This window comes from Pseudophryne corroboree, chromosome 9 (genome assembly GCF_028390025.1).
Source record: "Pseudophryne corroboree isolate aPseCor3 chromosome 9, aPseCor3.hap2, whole genome shotgun sequence".
Lineage (NCBI taxonomy): Eukaryota > Metazoa > Chordata > Amphibia > Anura > Myobatrachidae > Pseudophryne > Pseudophryne corroboree.
In genome coordinates, this window is record NC_086452.1 from 356,522,788 (window position 1) to 356,538,579 (window position 15,792).

Here is a 15,792-nt window from a genome sequence, read left to right on the forward strand (position 1 = left end):
TACATTTGATACTGTATGGAATACAGTATTAATATTTAACGCTATAGATTGTCTATAGTATAGGCTGTATCAAACATATTTAAACAATATAAATAAGATAAGTGGTCAGGAAAAGGTTAAACATGCCATACTAAATAAATAAACTAACAAACAAACATAATAGAACCAGTAGTAGACAGAAGTGCACTTTCTAAGCACACATTCTCCCACCTCATGGAAAGACTCCTGTCTCTTCTTCCTGGCAACTACCTTCATATTATATACCATTGCTATTGTTATAATTTGAGCCACTTGCCAAGAGGAGGAGGGTTTCCAGGCAACCAGATCCCCCCCCCCCCCCCCCTGCGTTTGCCTATGCAGTGTTGCTTCCCGTAACTCTCAGATCCTGATATAAGATTATTCGCATACACTTTGCTCTTGGCACTTTGCTCTTTGTTTTGTGAGTTGGGCAGATCGCACACTCACTGTTAGTCCAGGACACCTTTGCTTAAAGATAGCTACATAAGCTGTGGATTCTGTTCATCATTAATTTATTTATTTTTACCTTATCCCTGCGTGAGAAATCTTAATCAGTATCTAAAACATAGATGACAGTTAGTTAACCAATCTTTTGGTCATTGACTCTTGTTCTTGTGTGTGTTATGTGCACCATCTACCCTAAAACATGTCCTTCAAACATTTACTGATGGACATTACGCTGTTGACATATTTTCAGTGTACACACCTTGGAGGTCGATTCTATTAGCAGAGAGTAAGGCGAGTTGCTGTAGCAACAGTTTGGAAACGCCAGCAATGGCGCCTCTTCTCGCCCTCCTAGCAATCCGAAAATAAGATTTTACTCACCGGTAAATCTATTACTCGTAGTCCGTAGTGGATGCTGGGAACTCCGAAAGGACCATGGGGAATAGCGGCTCCGCAGAAGACTGGGCACAACTAAAGAAAGCTTTAGGTCACCTGGTGTGCACTGGCTCCTCCCACTATGACCCTCCTCCAAGCCTCAGTAAGGATACTGTGCCCGGAAGAGCTGACACAATAAGGAAGGATTTTGAATCCCGGGTAAGACTCATACCAGCCACACCAATCACACCGTATAACTCGTGATACTATACCCAGTTAACAGCATGAAAACACTGAGCCTCTCAACAGATGGCTCAACAATAACCCTTTTGTTAACAATAACTATGTACAAGTATTGCAGACAATCCGCACTTGGGATGGGCGCCCAGCATCCACTACGGACTACGAGAAATAGATTTACCGGTGAGTAAAATCTTATTTTCTCTAACGTCCTAGTGGATGCTGGAACTCCGAAAGGACCATGGGGATTATACCAAAGCTCCCAAACGGGCGGGAGAGTGCGGATGACTCTGCAGCACCGAATGAGAGAACTCAAGGTCCTCCTCAGCCAGGGTATCAAATTTGTAGAATTTTGCAAACGTGTTTGCCCCTGACCAAGTAGCAGCTCGGCAAAGTTGTAAAGCCGAGACCCCTCGGGCAGCCGCCCAAGATGAGCCCACCTTCCTTGTGGAATGGGCTTTTACAGATTTAGGATGCGGCAGTCCAGCCGCAGAATGCGCCAGCTGAATTGTGCTACAAATCTAGCGATCAATAGTCTGCTTAGAAGCAGGAACACCCAGTTTGTTGGGTGCATACAGGATAAATAGCGAGTCAGTTTTCCTGACTCTAGCCGTCCTGGAAACATAAATTTTCAAGGCCCTGACTACGTCCAGTAACTTGGAATCCTCCAAGTCCCTAGTAGCCGCAGGCACCACAATAGGTTGGTTCAAGTGAAAAGCTGATACCACCTTAGGGAGAAACTGGGGACGAGTCCTCAATTCCGCCCTATCCATATGGAAAATCAGATAAGGGCTTTTACATGACAAAGCCGCCAATTCTGACACCCCTGGCCGAAGCCAAGGCCAATAACAAGACCACTTTCCACGTGAGATATTTTAGATCCACGGTTTTAAGTGGTTCAAACCAATGTGATTTTAAGAAACTCAATACCACGTTGAGATCCCAAGGTGCCACTGGAGGCACAAAAGGGGGCTGAATATGCAGCACTCCCTTTACAAAAGTCTGAACTACAGGCAGTGAAGCCAGTTCTTTCTGAAAGAAAATCGACAGAGCCGAAATCTGGACCTTAATGGAACCCAATTTTAGGCCCATAGTCACTCCTGACTGTAGGAAGTGCAGAAATCGACCCAGCTGAAATTCCTCCGTTGGGGCCTTCCTGGCCTCACACCACACAACATATTTTCGCCAAATACGGTGATAATGGTTTGCGGTTACTTCTTTCCTAGCTTTAATCAGCGTAGGAATGACTTCCTCCGGAATGCCCTTTTCCTTTAGGATCCGGTGTTCAACCGCCCTGCCGTCAAACGCAGTCGCGGTAAGTCTTGGAACAGACAGGGCCCCTGCTGTAGCAGATCCTGTCTGAGCGGTAGAGGCCATGGGTCCTCTGATATCATTTCTTGAAGTTCTGGGTACCAAGCTCTTCTTGGCCAATCCGGAACCACGAGTATCGTTCTTACTCCTCGCCTTCTTATTATTCTCAGTACCTTTGGTATGAGAGGCAGAGGGGGGAACACATAAACCGACTGGTACACCCACGGTGTCACTAGAGCGTCCACAGCTATTGCCTGAGGGTCTCTTGACCTGGCGCAATATTTATCTAGTTTTTTGTTTAAGCGGGACGCCATCGTGTCCACCTGAGGCCTTTCCCAACGGTTTACCATCAGTTGGAAGACTTCTGGATGAAGTCCCCACTCTCCCGGGTGTAGATCGTGTCTGCTGAGGATGTCTGCTTCCCAGTTATCCACTCCCGGAATGAACACTGCTGACAGTGCTAACACGTGATTTTCCGCCCATCGGAGAATCCTTGTGGCTTCTGCCATCGCCATCCTGCTTCTTGTGCCGCCCTGTCGGTTTACATGGGCGACTGCCGTGATGTTGTCTGATTGGATCAGTACCGGCTGGTTTTGAAGCAGAGGCCTTGCCTGACTCAGGGCATTGTAAATGGCCCTCAGTTCCAGAATATTTATGTGTAGGGAAGTCTCCTGACTTGACCAAAGTCCCTGGAAGTTTCTTCCCTGTGTGACTGCCCCCCAGCCTCAAAGGCTGGCATCCGTGGTCACCAGGACCCAGTCCTGTATGCCGAACCTGCGGCCCTCTTGAAGATGGGCACTCTGCAGCCACCACAGTAGCGATACCCTGGTCCTTGGAGACAGGGTTATCAGCCGATGCATCTGAAGATGCGATCCGGACCACTTGTCCAACAGGTCCCACTGAAAAGTTCTTGCATGGAACCTGCCGAATGGGATTGCTTCATAGGAAGCTACCATTTTTCCCAGGACTCGCGTGCAATGATGCACCGATACCTGTTTCGGCTTCAGGAGGTCTCTGACTAGAGATGACAGCTCCTTGGCTTTCTCCTCCGGGAGAAACACTTTTTTCTGGTCTGTGTCCAGAACCATCCCCAGGAACAGTAGACGTGTCGTAGGAACCAGCTGTGACTTTGGATTGTTTAGAATCCAACCGTGCTGTTGTAGCACTTTCCGAGATAGTGCTACCCCGACTAACAACTGCTCCTTGGACCTCGCCTTTATAAGGAGATCGTCCAAGTACGGGATAATTAAAACTCCCTTTTTTCGAAGGAGTATCATCATTTTGGCCATTACCTTGGTAAACACCCTCGGTGCCGTGTACAGTCCAAACGGCAGTGTCTGGACTTGGTAATGGCAATCCTGTACCACAAATCTGAGGTACTCCAGGTGAGGATGGTAAATGGGGACATTCAGGTAAGCATCCTTGATGTCCAGGGATACCATGGAATCCCCCTCGTCCAAGGCTTGCAATAACCGCCCTGAGCGATTCCATCTTGAACTTGAATTTTTTTATGTATGTGTTCAAGGATTTTAAATATAAAATGGGTCACACCGAACCGTGCGGTTTCGGTACCCCAAACAGTGTGGAATAGTAACCCCGTCCTTGTTGAAGTAGGGGCACCTTGACTATCACCTGCTGGGAATACAGCTTGTGAATTGCCTCTAGCACAGCCTCCCTGCCTGAGGGAGTTGTCGGCAAGGCAGATTTGAGGAAACGGCGGGGGGAAGACATCTCGAATTCCAGCTTGCACCCCTGAGATACTACTTGAAGGAAACAGGGATCCACCTGTGAGCGAGCCCATTGATCGCTGAAATTTTTGAGGCGGCCCCCCACCATACCTGGCTACGCCTGTGGAGCCCCCGCGTCATGCTGTGGACTCAGAGGAAGCGGTAGAAGAATTTTGATTCTGGGAACTGGCTGACTGGTGCAGCTTTTTCCCTCTTCCCTTGTCTCTATGCAGAAAGGAAGCGCCTTTGACCCGCTTGCTTTTCTGAAGCCGAAAGGACTGTACCTGATAATACAGTGCTTTCTTAGTCTGTGAGGAAACCTGAGGTAAAAAATTTTCTTCCCAGCTGTTGCTGTGGATACGAGGTCCCAGAGACCATCCCCAAATAATTCCTCACCCTTATAAGGCAGAATCTCTATGCGCCTTTTAAAGTCAGGATCACCTGTCCAGTGACAGGTCTCTAACACCCTCCTGACAGAATGGACATTACATTAATTTTGGATGCCAGCCGGCAAAATATCCCTCTGTGCATCCCTCATATATAAGACGACGTCTTTAATATGTTCATATGTTAGTAGTATCCCTGTTTGACAGGGTCACCGACCACGCTGCAGCAGCACGATCTGCAGGTCTCAGTCTAGTACCTGAGTGTGTAAATACAGACTTCAGGATAGCCTCCTGCTTTTTATCAACAGGTACCTTCAAAATGGCCGTATCCTAAGACGGCAGTGCCACCTTTTTTGACAACCGTGTGAGCGCCTTATCCACCCTAGGGGATATCTCACAGCGTAACTTATCCTCTGGCGGGAAAGGGTACGCCATCAGTAACTTTTTAGAAATTACCAGTTTCTTATCGGGGGAACCCACGCTTTTTCACACACTTTATTCACTCATCTGATGGGGGAACAAAACACTGCCTGCTTTTTCTCCCCAAACATAAACCCATTTTTAGAGGTACTTGGGTTAATGTCAGAAATGTGTAACACATTTTTTATTGCCGGGATCAAGTCACGGATGTTCCTAGTGGATTGTGTATATGTCTCAACCTTGTCGACACTGGAGTCAGACTCCGTGTCGACATCTGTGTCTGCCATCTGAGGGAGCGGGCGTTTTTGAGCCCCTGATGGCCTTTGAGACGCCTGGGCAGGCGCGGGCTGAGAAGCCGTCTGTCCCACAGCTGTTACGTCATCCAGCCTTTTATGTAAGGAGTTGACACTGTCGGTTAATACCTTCCACCTATCCATCCACTCTGGTGTCGGCCCCACAGGGGGCGACATCACATTTATCGGCATCTGCTCCGTCACCACATAAGCCTCCTCATCAAACATGTCGACACAGCCGTACCGACACACTGCACACACACAGGGAATGCTCTGACTGAGGACAGGACCCCACAAAGCCCTTTGGGGAGACAGAGAGAGAGTATGCCAGCACACACCAGAGCGCTATATAATGTGGGGATTAACACTATAACTGAGTGAATTTTCCCCAATAGCTGCTTGTATATACAATATTGCGCCTAAATTTAGTGCCCCCCCTCTCTTTTTAACCCTTTGAGCCTGAAAACTACAGGGGAGAGCCTAGGGAGCTGTCTTTCAGCTGCACTGTGAAGAGAAAATGGCGCCAGTGTGCTGAGGGAGATAGCTCCGCCCCTTTTTCGCAGACTTTTCTCCCGCTTTTTTATGGATTCTGGCAGGGGTATTTATCACATATATAGCCTCTGGGACTATATATTGTGATTATTTTGCCAGCCAAGGTCTTATTATTGCAGCTCAGGGCGCCCCCCCCCAGCGCCCTGCACCCTCAGTGACCGGAGTGTGAAGTGTGTATGAGGAGCAATGGCGCACAGCTGCAGTGCTGTGCGCTACCTTGGTGAAGACTGATGTCTTCTGCTGCCGATTTTCCGGACCTCATCTTGCTTCTGGCTCTGTAAGGGGGACGGCGGCGCGGCTCCGGGACCGAACACCAAGGACGGGCCTGCGGTCGATCCCTCTGGAGCTAATGGTGTCCAGTAGCCTAAGAAGCCCAAGCTAGCTGCAAGCAGGTAGGTTCGCTTCTTCTCCCCTTAGTCCCTCGGTGCAGTGAGCCTGTTGCCAGCAGGTCTCACTGTAAAATAAAAAACCTAACATATACTTTCTTTCTAGAAGCTCAGGAGAGCCCCTAGTGTGCATCCAGCTCGGCCGGGCACAAAGATCTAACTGAGGCTTGGAGGAGGGTCATAGTGGGAGGAGCCAGTGCACACCAGGTGACCTAAAGCTTTCTTTAGTTGTGCCCAGTCTCCTGCGGAGCCGCTATTCCCCATAGTCCTTTCGGAGTTCCCAGCATCCACTAGGACGTTAGAGAAATAACAGATTTTGCATGCAGCCTGCAAGCAAAAATCAGTGAGTCTGGAGATATTGTAAGTGCGTCATTCAGCCACACTTACTCGCATAGACTCGTGGGGTGAGTCTAACTGAATTGACCCCCAAAATTAGTATTTTAATTAACTCATATGATCCAGTTTGTTTTCCACGTCAAGTGGGATTACATACTGTACTACATCCTTTCACTTTTACTGACTTATGCTTATTGCTAATAATTAGTGTCTAAAGTGGTAAGTGAAAATGGTGACCTAGCATTAAAATGACTACTGATCAATATCACCATTTGTTATATATAACTGGACACTGTTCACAGCACAAATACCTAATAAATGTCCACACTGTCTTTCCACTTTGGTCTTTATAGTCTGATATAGTATATTGTGCCCTTGCATGCATTAATACTACATTACTGCCTGAATAGAGTTATAGAATTTACAGTATGCTCACCTTATGAATGGTGTTTCCAAATGATAGTAAAATATAGAAAATTGTATTTATCCGTGTGTTTAAATAGACATCAAAATACATGAATATGCCTTGATTTTTCCCTTTAGACTGGGTTTAGGACACAACAAAATTAAAGAGGTTGAAAATGGAAGTCTTGCTAATATACCAAAAATAAGAGAAATTCACTTAGAAAACAACAAGCTAAAGAGAGTTCCTCTTGGAATACCGGACTTAAAATATCTTCAGGTGGGTACTTCTGTTATCAATGTTTTTTCCCACTTAGAAAATAAACATTGGACATATTACACACACACACACACACACACACACACACACACACACACACACACACACACACACACTATAGATTTTAAAACTCTTCAGCAAACATATGAGAACTTAAATAATGCTTGAAATAACAATATTATTTCTATTCACTCTATTATTCCTTTAGTATATGAATATTCATCATATACTAATTATACTCCAGAGCAGTGTAAATTAGTACAGGTTGAGTATCCCATATCCAAATATCCGAAATACGGACTTTTTTGAGCGAGAGTGAGATAGTGAAACTTTTGTTTTCTGATGGCTCAATGTACACAAACTTTGTTTAATACACACAGTTATTAAAAATATTGTATTAAATGACCTTCAGACTGTGTATATAAGGTGTATATGAAACATAAATGAATTGTGTGAATGTAGACACACTTTGTTTAATGCACAAAGTTATAAAAAATATTGGCTAAAATTACCTTCAGGGTGTGTGTATAAGGTGCATATAAAACATAAATGCATTCTGTGCTTAGATTTAGGTCCCATTGCCATGATGTCTCATTATGGTATGCAATTATTCCAAAATACGGAAAAATCCGATATCCAAAATACCTCTGGTCCCAAGCATTTTGGATAAGGGATACTCAACCTGTATTATATGGTATTAGTTCTAGTTGCTAGTCTATGGGGTATATTCAATTGAAGTTGGATCCATTCCGACATTCATTTGTCGGAATGGATCCGACAAGGGCTATTCAATGCCATCTCAATTCGACTTTAAAAAAAGTCGAATTGAGATTCGGGAGCTGAGTCGGGGGAGAGCAGCGCTACAGCAGTGGCTATAGCAGCGTAGCCGGAGGATGTGTCACAGCTGCCGCTCACAGAAGCGTCCACCCGCTGTGACTGGCGGCTGTGACACATCCTCCGGCTAAGCTGCTATAGCCGCTGCTGTAGCGCTGCTCTCCCCCGTCTGCCCGCGTCTCTCCCCCCGTCTCCCCCTTCTCCGCCTCTCAGCTCCCTCATCTCAATCTGACTTTAAAAACAGACGAATTGAGATGGTTGAAAAGGGGGCCAAAACCGTTTTCGACAGAAGCACGCAGATCGGCAGCCGATCCAAGTGCTTTTTCGACAAGTTGAATTCCTCGACTTAGTACACCAATTAGTACAAGTTCATGCATAGTATTACCATAAATTGCTATTTTTATGGTATAATGCGTTAAAAAAAAAAAAAAAGTTGGATATGGTTTAAGTAGACATTCTTGACTTAATTCACTCATTGAAACCCCCCCTGACAATTTTAGAGTATTTTTGTAAAAGAATGTTAGCCAGTTAAGTGACTAAAAGTGCTGTTTTCATTAAACTGATCTTTTTATAATAAATACTACACGGTGAGATATTTTCTCTCGATTTTGACTATATAGTCAAAATCGCAAGAAAAGTTAGTGCAGATCGCAAGGTGAAAGTCACCTTGCGATCCTGATTCAATCGACTTGTCGAATAATTTGGGGTTATATTGAATAGGTCGGAACCCCTTCCGACCTAAAAAAGTCGAAAACTGACGTCTTTTCGACAGACGGCAGCTTTCGACTTCAATTGAATATACCCCTATATCTTATGCTCATTCATGTTTAAAGAAATGCACTTGAATGGGCAGATTGCCTATGCACAGTTCTGCATGACTGACAACTCAACAGCTCATACTTGCCTACTCTGCCAGAATGTCCAGGAGTAACATACATTTTGGGGAATTCTCTTGGACTTCTAAAAAAAAAAGTCACCCTCCAAGATTCTTCATCACATCCATGGGAATGACATCATAAGAGGGGAGGTCCAACACATAGATTAGTATGCAACAGAATTCTGTATTCTGACTGGAGAAGATACACCCACATGGACATACTGAGTTTACTCTGAGGCTACTCACTACAGAGACCAGATTGCCAAATTTAAATGCATCTCTATAGCTGGCTGTACCCCCTTAGGATTATTGCTTGGTTCCTAGCAGCTGTCTTTCATCTAAGGCTGGTAAATAGGCATAGCAAATGTTACTGGTGTGATCATTATTTAATTGTTGCTGAAGACGCCAATTGATGTATTTTTACTGTACTCTGAGCTTACCTGGAGGGAAGTAAAGTAGAAGCTACAGTATAACAAAACAGGACTCTAAAGTAATGCAGACATGATTCTCTGAGCTATCGTGGCACCAATGCCATCACAGAACATGGCATCTTAGAAGAGCCCACTGCATAATTATGAGTTGTGCTTCCCTTCTGCCCTTTTGTGCATGATGTTACATATTCTATAATATAATTTACAAACAATTAGGGAGGAATTCAATTAGCTGCAGTAAATGACGACGGCTACATCAACTGCCGACATCCCGAAGGTGACATCGGGGTGGCGATTAATGTTAGGGGGAGGGGGGGGAATGGGTTAGACATTAGGCCTCTCCCTTGCTCTCCTCACTCATATCTCCAACTGTCTCTCTGCTGCCTCTTCCTGGATGTCCCAGCGTTTTCTTAAACTTAACATGTCTAAGACCGAGCTGATCATTTTCCCTCCCTCCCGCATAACCTCACCTCCTACAATCTCATTATCGATGGCACTACTATCTCCTCTAGCCCCCAAGTGCGCTGTCTTGGAGTAATCCTTGACTCCTCCCTCTCCTTCAAACCACACATTCAGCACCTCTCACAAACCTGCCGTTTTCATCTAAAAAATATTTCCAGGATCTGACCCTTTCTGACCCAGGATGCTACTAAGACTCTTATCCACTAACTGGTCATCTCCAGACTGGACTACTGTAATCTCCTCCTGACTGGCATTCCTGACAAATACCTCTCTCCACTCCAATCTATCCTCAATGCTGCTGCCCGGCTCATATTCCTCACCAAACGCACCAAGTCCACCTCTCCTCTCTTACTAGACCTTCACTGGCTCCCCTTCCCTTTCAGAATCCATTTCAAGCTTCTCACACTCACTTACAAAGCCCTCACCCACTCCTCTCCCATCTACATCTCTGACCTTATCTCCCTTTACACTCCCACCCATCCTCTTCGCTCTACTAATGCACGCCAACTCTCCTGCCTACGGATTACTTTCTCCCACTCCTACCTCCAAGATTTTTCACGTGCTGCACCACTTCTCTGGAATTCCCTACCTCTCCCCCTCAGACTCTCCACCTCTCTACAAAACTTCAAACGGGCTCTCAAGACCAACTTCTTCACCAAACCCAGCCAAATCTCATCCTAACCCTCTGTTCCACGCTCTCTATGTACCTCGTCTGTGTCACCCCTGTCTGTCTACCCCTCCCCTTTAGAATGTAAGCTCTCACGAGCAGGGCCCTCTTCCCTCATGTGCTTATCCTTTCTTTAATAATCTTCAACTGCACCAAATCCAGCAGTCTTCTGCCACCTGATACTTATTCCAGTGTCATCTGCTGATGTAACTATGTTTGTTTACCCTGTACTTGTCCTATATTGTCATCAACTGTAATGGGCCCTACACACATGCCGATATCACTGCACGATATGAACGATCTCGTTCATTAATGAACGAGATAATGTTCATATCGTGCAGTGTGGAGGCTCCAGCGATGAACGATGCGCGGCCCCGCGCTCGTTCATCGCTGGGGCCATGTCGGCTGTGCATGCAGGCCAATATGGACGAGATCGTCCATATTTGCCTGCAAGTCTACGGAGCCGGGTGACGGGGGGAGTGAAGAAACTTCACTCCCCCCATCACTGCCCCCCCGCCGCCGGGTCGCCCGTATCGGCGGTCGGGCAGCTCGGCGGCACATCGCCGAGTGTGCAGGGCCTACAAGTTGCTGTTTTCCTGTTTGATAATTTGTTTATGTACTCTGTAATTGGGCACTGCAGAACCCTTGTGGTGCCATATAAAGAAAGGATAACAATAATAATAATAATTAGATGGGGAGTTAGCTGAAGCCGCCACCCAGGGTAAGGGTAAGGTTAGGGTAAGGGTAAGGTTAGGGTAAGGGACAGGGGAAGGGTAACTTACTTTCAAAGATAATGTTTTCTTTTAACAGTATCACAATTATTCTCTACTGTATGTATACTTCTAGGTCTTATTTCTTCACTCTAATAACATTGGAAAAGTGGAAGTGAATGATTTCTGTCCCAAACCACCCAAGTTGAAGAAGTCCCTCTATAGTGGCATCAGTCTTTTTGGAAATCCTGTAAAATACTGGGAAGTGCAACCTGCAACATTTCGCTGCACCCTGGGTAGGAACAGCGTGCATATTGGGAACTTCCGAAAGTAGAAACAAGTATTGTATGATGCCTTCAGTCCTTAGGAGAATAATAACATCAGTCTGCACTGGTATTCTGCCACAAGCAAACCAAGGAATAGCCACCAGAAACCAAGGAATAGGACTGTAACACATTTTTGCATTCACAAATATTATACTTGCCGAAAAGAAAACTTGGGGCAAATGTGTTTACGGAGTAATTGCATGAAATTCTTTCTAATGTAGTAATCAAATACTTGAAACTTGATTTAGAAGAAAATCTGTAACTTGTAGCTCGAATTTAATCCATGCAACCCAGGTAAATCAATTCTTCTGTTGCCTGACAACAGATTCACACATGGTGCTAGCCCAAACCCAGTGATACAAATCACTTTTACTGGTACGGGTTTTGATATGGTCACATTTACATTTCGGCAGTGATGCCCAAAGGTTCAAATCAAACCATGGGCATAATATGTGAACTATATTTCCAATAAAAAATAACATTCAGGATATTTATCTATTTTCACTGTGTATTACATATATTCAAATCTGTTCATGATTATGGTTTTGTTTATTACTATATTTTTCGGTGTGTTAAATAGTAATCACACAGTAGTAGTAGTGACAGCATCAAAAAGCTCGGGAAAACTGGCATTAATATTTATACCAACACATTTCTATTCTGTAGAATTATGTCCCAATTTATATTTTAAGAGATGTTGGTAAACTGGCATGCAGACCTACAACATACTGTAAATACAGTATGTTGTCTGTAAGTTCCCAGAAAATAAAAACTAATGGTTAATGTGTCTGTCAACCAAGATGTGTAATATTAAAATAAATATAAAACACCTCTGGAGGTGGATTTATTTTTATCTTCTGTCATGGTGTACAGATGTGTCCTCATACATCTTTGCCTACGAAGCGTTCACATCGCAGGCATAGAATCCAGCATAGCGTGGCGTTCGTGGGTGCATGCATACGCTATTATATGCTTAAAATTGCAGTGCGTTCGCAGGCATCGGTACTAGGATGCTCATGCTGCCACACACACGGCTGCCATGTACGGGTACGGGTAGCGGGATGTTAAGCTCCCGCTACCCGTAGTTATGAGCGGGTTTCCCAGGCGACAATTGCAGGTGTGTGCTTATGCATGCACCCGAGAATACTAGCAGATGAAAGGGATTGTAGTGGTTCGCGTTCCCACGATGCGTACACATCGCGGCAATGCCACGCCATGCTGCATTTTTGAACAAAGCTGTGTGAGGACACATCTGTACATCAGTTGTTATACAAGGAGTTGAATTCTTGGGGCTATATTTACTAAAGTGTGCGTTTTTAGAAGTGGAGATGTTGCTCATAGCAACCAGATTCTACTTATCGTTTATCTAGCACCTTCTACAATAAAATATCTAGAATCTGATTGGTTGCTAAATATACCTCTTTAGCTCTTGTTTGGATGTCCATGCTACAAAAAATTTGACATGCATGGTACCACTGGATTGACTAATAACAATTTAAAGGAATCATTCATATATGGATGCAGAGAAATTCATTTGCTTATACATAGTATTTTTAAATGTTATCTCATTTTCTACACCTGAGCTACTCTAGATAGACATACACTTATTACAACTATAGTAAGACAAAACAATTACCCACTTCACTCATTTTATGCTTAAAAACTGTTGTGTTGTAAAAAGGAGGAACGCATATATCTCGTTACTGTACATTTGTTCTGTATGAGCATAATAAATTAAGTCTTCCAATTATACTGTCTTTTAATAATAAAAGTATTTTGAAAACCTTCTCTTCAGTTCTGTTTTGGATTTTTGCAGAAACATTAATGTCAGTGGATCGTTAAATGTTGCCCATCCCTGAATAGCAGGAATCAGTGTACACGATAACTTGGTAAATTGACAGTTGTTTATGTAAGTGCAAAAAGATAGTACAGCGCCACTTGTGAGGTGAAAATCTCAGTAAAACTATATAAATAAATTACAAAATTTCGATGAAAAGCTAAAAGCCCACGTAACCTTGTAAAATGGTGTCAGCCCAACCCTAAAAATACAACACTGGTATAGTATTGTTAAAAGGTATAAGAAACGGGGGGATAGGGGTACCGGCGACAAGTGTGGCTAAAAACACTGTTTTTATATGCTTTAAAAACGCCAAAAGATGTTATAAAATTATAAAAGTAAGTTTTTAATATATATGAGAGTAAAAACAGTTTCAAAAAATAATTTTAAAATACAAGAAAAATTCTTCCCAAATAAAACTACCGAGAAATAAAAGGATAGGAATTCAAACTTAACTTGAGAACAGTGGGTGGTCAGTACTGACCACCCACTGTTCTCAAGTTAAGTTTTTATAACATCTTTTGGCGTTTTTAAAGCATATAAAAAATAAGAATTTACTTACCGATAATTCTATTTCTCGGAGTCCGTAGTGGATGCTGGGGTTCCTGAAAGGACCATGGGGAATAGCGGCTCCGCAGGAGACAGGGCACAAAAAAGTAAAGCTTTACTAGGTCAGGTGGTGTGCACTGGCTCCTCCCCCTATGACCCTCCTCCAGACTCCAGTTAGGTACTGTGCCCGGACGAGCATACACAATAAGGGAGGCATTTTGAATCCCGGGTAAGACTCATACCAGCCACACCAATCACACCGTACAACTTGTGATCTAAACCCAGTTAACAGTATGACAACAGAAAGGGCCTCTTAAAGATGGCTCCTTAACAATAACCCGAATTAGTTAACAATAACTATGTACAAGTATTGCAGATAATCCGCACTTGGGATGGGCGCCCAGCATCCACTACGGACTCCGAGAAATAGAATTATCGGTAAGTAAATTCTTATTTTCTCTATCGTCCTAAGTGGATGCTGGGGTTCCTGAAAGGACCATGGGGATTATACCAAAGCTCCCAAACGGGCGGGAGAGTGCGGATGACTCTGCAGCACCGAATGAGAGAACTCCAGGTCCTCCTTTGCCAGGGTATCAAATTTGTAAAATTTTACAAACGTGTTCTCCCCCGACCACGTAGCTGCTCGGCAGAGTTGTAATGCCGAGACCCCTCGGGCAGCCGCCCAAGATGAGCCCACCTTCCTTGTGGAGTGGGCTTTTACAGTTTTAGGCTGTGGCAGGCCTGCCACAGAATGTGCAAGTTGAATTGTGTTACAAATCCAACGAGCAATCGACTGCTTAGAAGCAGGTGCGCCCAACTTGTTGGGTGCATACAATATAAACAGCGAGTCAGATTTTCTGACTCCAGCCGTCCTTGCAATGTATATTTTTAAGGCTCTGACAACGTCCAACAACTTGGAGTCCTCCAAGTCGCTAGTGGCCGCAGGCACCACAATAGGTTGGTTCAGATGAAATGCTGATACCACTTTAGGGAGAAAATGCGGACGAGTCCGCAGTTCTGCCCTATCCGAATGGAAGATTAGATAAGGACTTTTATAAGATAAAGCCGCCAATTCAGATACTCTCCTGGCAGAGGCCAGGGCTAGTAACATAGTCACTTTCAATGTGAGATATTTCAAATCCACCTTTTTCAATGGTTCAAACCAATGGGATTTGAGGAAATCTAAAACTACATTTAGATCCCACGGTGCCACCGGAGGCACCACAGGAGGCTGTATATGCAGTACTCCCTTGACAAAAGTCTGGACCTCAGGGACAGAGGCCAATTCTTTTTGGAAGAATATTGACAGGGCCGAAATTTGAACCTTAATGGATCCCAATTTGAGACCCATAGATAATCCTGATTGCAGGAAATGTAGGAAACGACCCAGTTGGAATTCCTCCGTCGGAACCCTCCGATCCTCGCACCACGCTACATATTTTCGCCAAATGCGGTGATAATGTTTCACGGTGACTTCCTTCCGTGCCTTAATCAAGGTAGGAATGACTTCTTCTGGAATGCCTTTCCCTTTTAGGATCTGGCGTTCAACCGCCATGCCGTCAAACGCAGCCGCGGTAAGTCTTGAAAAAGACAGGGACCCTGCTGTAGCAGGTCCCTTCTCAGAGGTAGAGGCCACGGTTCGTCCGTGAGCATCTCTTGAAGTTCCGGATACCAAGTCCTTCTCGGCCAATCCGGAACCACTAGTATTGTTCTTACTCTTCTTTGCCGTATGATCTTCAATACCTTTGGTATGAGCGGCAGAGGAGGAAACACATACACTGACTGGTACACCCAAGGAGTTACCAGTGCGTCCACAGCTATTGCCTGTGGATCTCTTGACCTGGCGCAATATTTGTCCAGTTTCTTGTTGAGGCGAGACGCCATCATGTCTACAATTGGTCTTTCCCAACGGTCTATTAACATGTTGAA

General features: G+C 44.5%; 2 protein-coding genes across 6 annotated transcripts in view; one reads left to right on the plus strand and one right to left on the minus strand.

Annotated features, from left to right (window-relative positions):
* Positions 1-13,264, plus strand: part of ASPN (asporin) — an 86,033-nt gene extending 72,769 nt beyond the window's left edge. For both annotated transcript variants that reach the window (XM_063940708.1, XM_063940709.1), the window contains exons 7-8: positions 7,032-7,170; positions 11,288-13,264. In XM_063940708.1, coding sequence (XP_063796778.1) covers positions 7,032-7,170; positions 11,288-11,485 — 337 coding nt within the window. In that variant the 3' untranslated portion in view covers positions 11,486-13,264. The remainder of the gene's footprint in view (positions 1-7,031; positions 7,171-11,287) is intronic.
* CENPP (centromere protein P) overlaps positions 1-15,792 on the minus strand; it is a 748,246-nt gene that overhangs the window by 391,010 nt on the left and 341,444 nt on the right. The gene's annotated exons all lie outside the window — the stretch shown is intronic.